Source organism: Lutjanus erythropterus, chromosome 1 (assembly GCF_056507025.1).
Source record: "Lutjanus erythropterus isolate fLutEry1 chromosome 1, fLutEry1.hap2, whole genome shotgun sequence".
Classification (NCBI taxonomy): Eukaryota; Metazoa; Chordata; class Actinopteri; order Lutjaniformes; family Lutjanidae; genus Lutjanus; species Lutjanus erythropterus.
In genome coordinates this window covers 14,075,006-14,087,352 of record NC_139317.1, presented here as the reverse complement: position 1 = coordinate 14,087,352, position 12,347 = coordinate 14,075,006, and the positions used below count along the sequence as shown (strand labels likewise).

At 37.7% G+C, this 12,347-nt stretch overlaps 1 protein-coding gene across 1 annotated transcript in view; it reads right to left on the bottom strand.

Annotated features, from left to right (window-relative positions):
* The window catches only part of pde8a (phosphodiesterase 8A), a 76,706-nt gene extending 64,703 nt beyond the window's left edge, over positions 1 to 12,003 (bottom strand). The window contains exon 1 of the mRNA XM_084712935.1: positions 10,061 to 12,003. Within this exon, the coding sequence (XP_084569061.1) occupies positions 10,061 to 10,213 (153 nt within the window). The 5' untranslated portion in view covers positions 10,214 to 12,003. The remainder of the gene's footprint in view (positions 1 to 10,060) is intronic.
* Positions 12,004 to 12,347: the final 344 nt, after the last annotated feature.

Sequence of the window (12,347 nt, the reverse complement as noted above, 5' to 3'; positions counted from 1 at the left end):
AAAAGATGTAAAAATTAAAAAACAAGTTAATGTAGCAAGACAAAAATTAAAAAAAAGAGAATAATTGAGTAAATAAGACAAAAATGATGTAAAAGACAAAAGCGATGTGAAAGACTTAACAAGATGAAAATTATATAAAAGATGTAACAAGAAGACAATGATGGATGAGTCATAAGACAAAACGTAAAAAAAAAGTAAAACAAGTAAAAAAGGAAAACAACGTAAAAGATGCAACAAGACGAAAATGAAGTAAAAGAGAAAAATAAAGTAAATAAGTAACAAGAAGAAAACAACATAAAGATGTAATGAGATGAAGATGACGTAAAAGACCAAACAAGACAAAAACAACGGATGAGAGGGAACAAAAAAAAAAACTATGTAGGAAACGTAGCAGAAATGGCGTAAACGACATAACAAACCAAAAATGATGCTGAAAAATGAATGTAAATCATGTAACCAGGAGAAAAGGTGAGGTTCAGTCAGCTTTGCACAGAAACAGCCAGTAGAAATGTCCTTCAGAACGCTTCCACTACTTTTTACTTTAATACTTTGAGTACATTTCAGAGCCTGCACTCTTTTACTTTTAGTAGAGTAAAGAAGTTGAATCAGTACTTCTACTTTTCACATAAGTATCTGTATCTTTCTATGTGAGTGAAGAGTATGTGCACTTCTGGCAGCTCTGATGTTAATAAGTGCAAGAGGCTGGAATCAGGCAGCAACCAAGATGACATTACTCTCCAGATGCTTACAGGCTTAACACCTTTTATTGCCCTTTTCCATTTATAGTAAGACGTAACGGTAAAACCGATTCTACGCTCGACATTCAGGGGGGAGCGCTACTTGATTTCCTTGAGTGGGGGCAATCAGACGGGAAAAGTCAAGGCCAGATAAATGGTGTTTAGTTTGGCTGAGGTCTTTCTCTGTCTGTATACACACAGACACACATACACACACAGACACACACACACACACACTCAAAAAAATTCCCACTATCACAGGACCTTGTACTTGAGCCTTATCATCTCCAGAGCAGCCCAGATGGTAACGTACCCTTGACAAAGACTCACATCACACTCCCAAACTTCTATTGAATCTTTCTCACACTGCGGACGCCTGCACATGTTCCCTCTGCGTCTCTTTCGAAAGTGTAAAAAAAATGTAAGCAAAGATACAGCACAGTTTTAACATTTGCTTAGGTTGGTTTTGTAATATGATAAACTTTACTGTGCACATTTTACTGTAGCTCCTGCAGCTGTGTGTAGATGCGAGATTATAATGCATGCATGTGTGTGTCCCTTCAGAGTCACGATAACACAAACCAGGGCACAAACATGCACACAGAGACTAAAAAACAAAATGCACAATAATCAGACTCACAAACTATTTTGAGACATTGTCGATCTTAGAGCTGGAGCTAATTAGCATTTTCTTATTTTCAACTTTCTTATCATTTTCTCAATTAATCAGTTGTTTAGTCCATTAAAAGTCAGAAAATGGTGAAAAATGTGATTACTGTCTCCCAAATGTTTTGTCCACAACCCAAAGATATTCAGTTTACTGTCATAGAGGACTAAAGAAACCAGAAAATATTCACATATTTCAACAGAATTGGACATTTTTCTTACCAATACAATGACTCAAAACAATTAATTGATTATATAACTAGATGACGATTAATGTAATAGTTGAAAACTAATTGATTAATTGACTTATTGTTGCAGCTCTAGTGGATCTACTGTAATATGCTTTTTACTAGGGCCACAAATCACAACTATTTTTATTATTTGATTAATTGGATAATTATTTCCTCATTGTTCAGTCTAAAAGTGGAGAAAAATCAAAATCTTTCACTCTCTTAATTTCCTAAAGCTTCAATTTGGTTCTTTTGTCTGACCAACAGTCCAAAACCCAAAGACAGTCAGTTTACAACCATTTAAAGCTACCAAAAGGAGTTTTTCACTGGTTATGAAACAGTCTCAATTTCATAACGATCCCTCTATATGAGCATACATAAACAAACTAGACCATCCGCGAGAAGATAATGCATGCTACCAGGCTGGATGAAATGAGCATGTGTTTAGTCATACCTTAAAAAGTCAGTTAAAAAGAAGCAGGAGGAGATTTTTATTTAGATAACTGTATTTTTTACATTATCTTTTGTGGTTATGGCTGCAAAAACACAACCACTTCTGTCCACAGGGGCTTCCAAAATCATCGAAGGTCCATGTAGCAGCTCTAAGACAAAGACGAGCAGCAAATTCTCACATTTGAGAAGTTGGAATCAGAGAATAGTTGGCATTATTACTTGAAAAATTACTCTAATGGTCCATGAGATAAGATTTATGGGGACCTATTGGCAGAAAATGGGAGAAATGGAAGATAACATTCATAAGTATGTTTGCGTTAGTGTATAATCATCTGAAATGAAGAATTACTGTGTTTTTGTAGTTGGTTAGAAGTAGGGTTGAGTATCGTTTGGATTTTATTGATTCTGCTCATCAGTTTTGGTTCTTAAAACTTCAATTTTGGTTAGGCAACTTTACTGTAACGATCGCAGAGCATCCCATCCATCTCATAACAAAGCACTGGCTAAATTAAGGTGATTGCTACAAGACTCTCGCAATTTGCACAAGTCAAACAACTTAGCAATGTCTAGTAGGTTCACCGGGAATAATGCTAAACTCATGTTTTAATAAGACAAATGCAGGAGAGAGGAAGACATGCATGCATTCACCTGGCATGTCTATATGTGCAGACGGTTAGGCAGCTCAGTATACTGTAGGTGTTTGCAGTACATGGCTTAATCTTAAACTAGCGTGACTGAAATTTGTGTAAGAATAGATGAGCAGAATCAAAATTACAATCTCTTAATGATTTCTTAGTAATAATAATAATAATTAACATTGGAATTGTTTTGCAGCCACATTCTTGGAAGGGGAGAGTGAGACAAGGTGTTTGCAATCTGCAAGATCACTGCTAGATGCCACTAAGTTCTGCAGACTGCTCCTTTAAAAGCTACTCAGTTTTCAAAACAGTTGCAGATTATTTATCAACTAACTGATAAATTTCAGGAATACTTTCCACTGACACCTGCTGGGATCTGGTGCAGCTCTGCTATTTTAAATAAAACACTGACAAAGTCTCTGTTTCCAAATACATTCCAAATAAAATGCAAGAAATCAATATACAAATTGCTTTTTGCAATGACAATGTGTTGCAAAAGGCCTTATTGAATCAAGGTGGTGTGCACACACAATTCCAGAACAATCAATGGCTGTTATTGATCTCTTATTGGGAGGAGAAAATCAAAAGATCTACAACAACAAGCAGCAGCTGAATGCATCACTGAGCCTTGAACGCATCAGTGTGAGCTGATCTTCACATGATTCTTGATAGGAGCAGCTATGACTTACTTTTCTATACATTACGGTGAAATTAAACCCGGCCGTTCATCTGGGACGGCCACAGAGGACGTTCATGATGACACCTTACAGAACAGGGATTAACCATTTCCAGCTGAAGGAGATTTGTATACCATTAGTCTAACTCAATCAGGGGGGACTAATTCAATCAAAGGCACAGTGGGCGTCTTGACGTGGGGGCATCTGTCACACTGACTTCTCACTGCATCCTGCAGTGACATTTGGCCACAAAATTCAGCTTGACAGAGGCCCTCAAATAGCCTGCGGTCTGTCAGACAAACACACACATACTCCACACACAGACACACTCATGCACTACTAAAATTCACAAGATCACACTTTTTTTTCTTTTTTTTACGGACGTTTTGTGTTTGCAGACGCCTGCAGATGTACATGCAAACATTACAGCACAAGCTTCCTTTGATTTTATTATAAATGTGCCGCTGCTTGAAGCTTCTACGTCATTATTCTTCATTTAGAGGTAAGATAACTGCTTTAAACTCAATATGGCATGATTACTGAGCATTCTAGAAATGAGATGATGCCTTTGCCAGGACCCTCACTTTTAAGTTTGCTGCAGAAAATGCAAAAAAAACATCCTCTTCACCTCCAAACACACATGCGCCTTTTGATCTGAATAACAGTGATAGGTTGTTCTTGTGTGTGACCTCTTACACAATACATGAAAGCCAAATAATACCAAGAATCATCATCATCATCATGATTAGAAACACCTATTTAGCCCCTGCACACAAGCAGGCGCAGCACATTTTGTGATCCTCTGCTAGTGTAATTATTTGTGGTCCAATACACAAATGGGACTGTTATTTTTTGCGATGATGTAACACACTGATGGCAAACTTTTTGCTAATCCTTTTCACTACCTGCTCCTACTTTCCATTCACATATCCCCGTCCACTTTGTACCACTTACAGCTAAATGTTCCTGTGAATTACTTGCTTCATTCTGGGCACGAAACAATGGGTTTAGGCCTCGACAAGGCTGCACAAGAGCAGAGAAACTATTGAAAAGAATAACTGTGAGGAAGGTGAATCAGAGGCCAGAGCCGTGTCAACTGAACGGAGCCAGATGTCACTAGTTCATGTTTTGGATTTTGGTTGTGTAAAGTGCATCACTCCAGCAGTAAAGTCACACACATCATGCACACATGAACTGACCCGACTCTTACACAGGGATGTAACAATACATCAGATATCACAATAAAAGACATGTCCTCATACTGTACCAGACTGTGATGATATCTACTGCAATATTACATGAATATTTTTTGTTATTTCATTTTATTTTCTAAAAGGACTGCTGTATTGTTTTTGTTATGCAACTGTACATAATTCAAGCGATCATTGCCAAAGACAATTCATTCCAATTTTTTTGCACATGCTGGCTTCTGTTTTATTTATATTTTCATGAGGAAGGAAAGCAGAAGCACTTCAAGTAAGAAGGAAAAATGAATAATAATAAACTGACTTTTTTCGAGCTGTGATTTTTCTTTGTAAATGAAAATCGCAATAAATATAGCATTGTGGACTTTTTAATCATGGTGAGTTTTACATCCCTGCTCTTACATAAAAACAATATCTCAGGTTAGTGGGGGTGTAACAGTACATTAGCCTGGATTGATAAATCAGTCATGGTTCAATGATCAAATATGATCGATGCAAAGTGAAAATATTGATCTATGTACTGTCACCCTTAAGCTAAACCTTTATTTTGAAAATCCCATGACATGTCTGTGTCGCAAATGTCTGGAAGTGTTCAGTCATAAAACTGTCAAATCATAATTTAGTTGCTTTTTGTGAACTGACATAAATTTAACTGAATGTGTTAAATGTGTTGTCAGTCGCAGGCCCCTGTATTGTCGTCCAAAGAGTTGATTAAATATCGTATTGCGATGAAACTTGTGATTTACAACCCGACAGATTAGTGTGGAAGTCTGTGACCACACAACCTTTCACTGAACATGTATCACGGTCCTATGCTCAAAAAAGCAGAAACGTTGTAAGGGAGTTCAAATGAAACGTCTATCTTCATGCTTAGATTTTGGTTCTATAAAAATCAAATACACGTAACATAAAGGAACAAAAAACTGCTACAAAGGTCTGCTTTATCCAGACTCTTACATAAAAACTGCAAAGAGAACAATACCTCAGGTCAGTGTGGAGGCCTTTGACCCCACAACCTTTCACTGAGTGTGTATGATGGCCCAGTTCTTCTGTATTTAAAAAAGTTAAAAGCTGAAAATATATTCACTTTACTGTCATAGAGGAGTAGAAAAAAATTCACTTTTAAGGAGCTGAAATCAGAGACTGTTGACTTTTTTCCTGAAAGAATTATTCAAAACCAATTGACAGATTATCAAAATAGCTGGCAATTAATTCAATAGTTGACAACGAATGAATTAACTGATTAATCACTGCAGAAAAATAACAAGGGAAATAAAGTTTGACAATAGATGTCAGTGCTTCATGTTTAGATTGTGGTTGCAGCAGAAATGTTAGCAACTGAAAACTGCTTCAAATGTCTACTTTATCCAGACTCTTACATAAAAACTCCAGAGGACAATACCTCAGGTTAGTGTGGAGGCCTGTGACCCCACAACCTTTCACTGAGGGTGAATCATGGCCCAGTTCCTCTATATTTAAAAACAGTAGAAAAGCTGTAATGTCATGCATGAACATTTTTAGTTGGAAGGGGAATTCAAATTAAAGTAATGCGATGTCTGTCTTCAAACAACTCCTACATACAGGATTCACTCAATAGAACTTTATGGCGTCTTTGTTGTTTTTTCTCCCTTTTTAACCCCCCGTGTTATTTACTATATATTTTCTCTATAATATTGCCATGTCAACTTTTCATGCTTTAGATTTTGGCTTGAGCTGCAACATCATGAACATATAAAACAGCTAAAAACTGCCACAAATACCTTCTTTATCCTGCAAAACTCAGGTTAGAGTGGAGGCCTGTGACCCCACGACCTTTCACTGAGGGTGAGTCATGGCCGACTTCCTCTACGTTCACAAAAGTTGAAAACTTGTAATATCATGCATGAATAATTTTTGTAAGAAGGAAATTCAAATTAAAGAAATGCAATACCTATCAAAAAACAAACTGAAGTATAGAGGCTACGTCTGTTTGACTTATTAGAAATTAATTGCAGTTTTATTGTTTTCCCCTTTTTTAGTAAAGAAAATGTATTTTGCTAATCAATGAATCGCTTTGTTCATTTTTCCAGCAAAAATTCCAGACATTTGCAGGCTCAAGCTTCTTAAATGTAAGGATTTGGTAGTTTTCTTTGTCGTTTATGACAGTAAATGAAGAGATTTTGGATTTTGGACTGTTGCTTGGACAAAAGAAGCGATCTGAAGACGTCACTTTCAGCCGTTTCTCAGAATTTTTTGACATTTAATTGCAAAAATAATCAGCAAACTGATCATGAATGAAAATAAATGTTAGTTGCAGCCCTAAAAGTGACTGAAACTGCTACAAATGTCAGCTTTACTCAGACAGAACTCCAGAGAGAACGATACCTCAGGTTGAGGAGGCCTGTGACTTCACGACCTTTCACTGAGTATCATGAGTTCTTCTAAATTCAAAAAAGTACTGTAGAAAAGTTGTTCACATTAAAGTATCGCAATGTCTGTCTTCAAATATCTACACTATAGAGGCTGTTTAATATTTTCTCTAATATTTCCGTGTCCACATAAATAACCATGTTTGACGACGCTGACGATGTCATTGCTTCATGCTCAGGTTTTGTTCTGTAACGTGCATCAGTCCAGCGGTAAAGTTACACACGTCATGTACATATGAAGCAACTGAAAACTGCAACAAATGTCTTCTTTATCCAGACTCTTACATCAGAGTATCTTATCTAATATCTATTATCTTATCTAATCTTACATCATAACCTCAGAGAGAAAAGTACCTCAGGTTATTGTGGAGACCCTTGACCCCACGACCTTTCACTAAGTGTCAGAAGGGGAAAAGTTTCAGCGATTAATAGATTATTTGACAACTGTTTTGACAACTGAGTCATCGGTGTGCGTCATTTTATGATAAAAATGTCTTAATCCTCTGATTACAGTTCCTTAAATCTGATTCTTTTCTGGTTTCTTTACAAAACAAGACATTTGAAGACGTCACCTTGGGCTCTGGGAAACAGTGATCGATTTTTCACCTTCTCCTGGCGTTTTAGACACCAAACAATTAATCAATTAATCAAGAAAATAAGCGACAGATTAATCAAAAATGAAACCATTACTTGCAGCCCTGGTTGTAATGACGTTTTCAGTTTAAATGAAAGTAATGCATTGTCTATCAAAAAATAAAGCCTATGCTTGTTTTTGCTGATTGCTTTTCACCTTGTTTAGTCCTCTGTATGTTTTCTATATAATATTACAATGTCAACTGAAAAGAACCAGATTTTTCCACATCATGTTCATATAAAGCAGCTGAATAGTGCTACAAATATCTGCTTTATCCAGACTCTTATGTAAGAACTCCAGAGGACAATACCTCAGGTTAGTGTGGAGGCCTGTGACCCCACAACCTTTCACTGAGGGTGAATCATGGCCCAGTTCCTCTATAATAAAAAAAAAAAACAGTAGAAAAAAAGTTGTAATGTCATGCTTGAACACTTTTAGTTTGAAGGGAGTTCAAATGAATGAAAACTCAAATAACATAAACTCAAATACGGAGGCTAGGCCTGTTTTATTGAATAAAAAATTGAACGTGAAGTGAAAAGTGTGGATCTGTGTTTCCTTAAAGTGCAGAATGACATCTTCAAATGTTTTGTTTTGTCCAACAACTCAAAGATATTCAGTTTACTGTCATACAGGACTAGAGAAACCAACGTACTGTAACGTCATGCATGGACACTTTTAGTTAGGAGGGACTTCAGACAGGCCTGAATAGAAATTTATGACGGCTTTATTGTTCCCAATTTTGGTTCCAGCTACAACATTATACGCTTAATGTACATGTAAGCAGCTTTAAACCTGTTACAAATGTTAGCTTTATCCTGACTCTTACATAAAAACTCAGCTCAGGTTAGTGTGAAGCCCTGTGACCCAACAACCTTTCACTGAGTGTGTATCATGGCCGAGGTTGTCAAAAGTATCAGTACTACAATACTTTTTCAGTACCATGTGTTTAAAACGATGCAACATCCATTCATTAGAGTATCGAAAGTGCCAAAGCTATCAGAAAAAATTATGAAGTGCTCATTCAAGACCTCATCTTAGTCCAGTCTTTATTTAGCTCGCAGCAAAACCAGACAGTGTTCAGTGACTTTTGCTTGTAAGTTGTTAATTTAATTTAAAAAAAGTAAAAGGGCCGCATATAGAGCTACTAAAAACTGCTAGCAGTATCTTCTTTATCTAGATTCTTACATGTAAACCTCAGGTGAGTGTGGAGGCCTGTGAACCTTTCACTGAGGGTGAATCACGGTTGAGCTCCTCTATATACAAAAAAGCGGAGAAGTTGTAACGCTGTGCACGGATATTTTTAGAGCTGCAACAATTAATTATGAATCAGTTACTAAATCAACTGCCAATTATTCTGATAATTGATTAATCAGTCACTTCTTGATGAAAAACAGGCAAAGTTCTTCGATTTCAGCTTCTTAAATGAGAATATTTTCTCGTTTCTGTACTCCTCTGTGACGGTAAACTGATTATCTTTGGATTGTGGACAAAACAAGACATCTGAGGACGTCAGCCTGAGCTTTGGGAAACATCAACACTTTTCATCATTTTTGGACATTTTGCGGACAAAACAGCTGATCAACTAATTGAGAAAATGATCAACAGATTAATTGATAATGAAAACAGGTGTTAGTTGCAGCCCCAGTTGTAATGCAGTGTCTATCATAAAAATAAACGCAAATATGGCTGTTTTACTAAATAGAAATTGTGGTTTTATTGTTTTTCACCATTCTAGTCTCCTGGGAGACCACCTGTATATTTTCTCTGTAATGTTGCCATTAAGATTAAGTAGCTGCCATTTAAGATTATTTTAGATGAATCTGTTGATTATTTTCTCAAAACTTTAAGTTTTTTGGTCCATAAAATGTCAGAAAATGGTGAAAAAGGTGATGTCCTCAAATGTTCTGCGCAACCCAGACCCATCCAGTTTACTGTGATAGAGACACACAGAACTTTGATTTTTTTTTTTTTTCCTGAAAGGATTACTCAAACCCATTAATAGATTATCAAAGTGGCCCTGTGACCCCATGACCTTTAACTGAGTGTGTAGTACGGCCTAGTTCCTCTATGTTTCAAAAGATTCAAAAAAAATGAAAAGTTTTAATGACATGCATGGACATTTTTAGTCTGAAGAGAGTTTAAATGAAAGGAATGCAACTCAAATTTATAGCGGCTTCATGGTTTTCTCCTTTTTTACTCTCCTGTGATATTTACTGTACATTTTCTGAATAATATTGCCATTAAAATATAAGTTTAGGAAAGATGCCGTGGTGTACTAAACTCACATACTTCTTTTGCAGAGCAACTTTATGTAACACACACACTTTCAGACATAAACTTCTCACACACACACACTCATGTGTAGTTCCTGTGTGTGTGCACAGTGAATGTAATGAGTGTAGGTGCCCTCACCTTGCAGCTCGGGGGTTTTAGGGGTAGTCCCGAGGCAGGATTTCCTTGATGCTGAGTGGTATTAGTCTGCTGGGGTGAGTGGGAATCCTCGGACTCTTTTCCACTGTGGTAGACCACCCTATCAGAGATATGAATACTTGAAGCACAGCCCATGCTTCAACCCACTTCAGCCTTTTTTCTTTTTGCGCAAGTGCTTTACTTTGAGGCTACCCGAGTGTCATTCGCCCGCTCTTTATTTTGAGTCTTTTTTTTTTTTTTTTTTTTTTAAAGGTCCACTCTTCCTCTTTAAGGGTTCATTTTGTTAAATATATATAAATACATATACATGTATCATCTAGGCCACAGCAAAGCCGGTTCTCCAGTTGCTCTGACACAAGGCATGAATAATATATCTGTCTATCCCCCACCCCCCGACCAGGAAGCTGATTTCCTCCCTCTTCTTTTTCACATGAACTTAATTGGAGGTCTTTAATCAAAGCAGCTGTCTTATCCTCGAAAACTTGGATTCCGTTATTCTTCAGCTGCTCTGCTCAGATCCCCACGGACGATTTTTATCCCTCCTCTTCAAGCCTTCTTCGTACCACATCACCATTTTCTCATTTCTTCTCCCCCCCCCCCCCCCCTTAAACTTATCAAGAAGTAGGCCTTAAAAAACACACCATGCAGCCAGCCTCATGCAATAGTTTGATCCATTTTTTTGCGTCCAAGCCAAGGTTTCATGTGTAGTCGTCCTCCCCCACCCCGGAGCCATCAAAAAAAAAAAAAAAAAAAAAAAAAAAGATGCTTTTTTTTTTTTTTCCTCTCTTCTCTCTTAAACAATCTGGTTGGCCACTTCAGCTCAAGACACGGGCCATAAACCGGTTCTCACGACACTTTGCTCCAGTCCTGAGCGGTTCATCATCAACAGGCTGAAATAATATTCACACTGCGGGCTGTTATTCTGGACACTCGCTCCGATGTCAAACACCCTCGGCGGAACATAATGCCATGTAGTCCGACACAACACTCCATCTATCAGCCCGAATTCACCAGTTTAGGACGCGGAGAGATCTTGCTGGATGGCTTTGCAATCTCCATTCAGGCATCCGCTGGCCGGTTGAGGATGATCCGCCTGATATAAGAGGTCCAAACCCGGGTTGGCTGCCTGAGAAATTGGCTCCAGTGTCACCAGGCTCCGCGATTTTCTCCCATTCTGACGGGGGGGGGGAAAAAAAAAAAAAATGATGTAGAGGCTTGTCAGGGGTTTGTAATATGTGGATGTTACCACCTCTGGAGAATGCAATCGCTTGAGAGAGACGCACAGAGAGAGAGAAAAAAAAAAAAAATCTAAAAAAAAAAAAAAAAAAAAAAAAAAAAAGAGAGAACACAAGACCGCTCCGTGTCCACAAGTTTCGGGTCTAAAAATCGGGGACGGCTGGATGATCCACGGCAGACGAGAGCGGAGGTAAGGCAGAGTCGAGCTACATAATGCTGTTTTAATGTTTGTCTTTTCTCTGCCTTTTCTGGCGTTTGCCCTTCCAATTCTTCAGCACTGCTTGACAGCGGCACATCCAATAAAAGCACCCGCAAGGATTGACCTACAGCCTTTACTGACGTTAATGCAAATGAGCTCCGCGCAGCTAATCGGCGTCGTGCTCTGCGCCGCTGGGTGGTCCTCCGCTTTCCGTGGGAACTTTGAAAGCAGGAAAAAAAAAAAAAGAGTTCACACACAGACGAGCACAGAGCTGGCTGCAGGTAACTTTGCACTGTCTCAGCGTTTTCTGCGTGCAAACCGAGCGAAAGCTGCTTTATAGTGAGTTTTTAACGGTTCTATCTGCTGCGAAATAAGGATTATTTACAGCGGCGGTGAACGTTTTTGAGCACGCAGGAGGCGGAAAATATTTTTGGTCTAATCTCATAGTTATGGAATATCATTAGAGCCAAAATTAATTACATTTGTTTTAATGGCAATAATAATAATGTGAAACACGTAAAAATATAGAAGTAGAGTATTATTGCCACATTAAAGGAAAAAAGATTTTTTTTTTTAAATTTGCATTTCAAGAATAAACTCAAACTTTCAGTATGAGTTTCAGGTATTAGGCAAAATAAATCAGAGGAGGATGCCAAAAAATGATGCCGAAATGTTGAGAATGAACTTGGCTGTCGAGAGCAAAGTTGAAATGTTGAGAATAAAGTCAAAATAGTGGGAATAAAGTCAAAATGTTGAGACTGAAGTAGAAATACCGTGTTTAGAATAAAGTCGAAACAAGAATGAAGTTGAAATGTCGAGACTAAAGTTAAAATA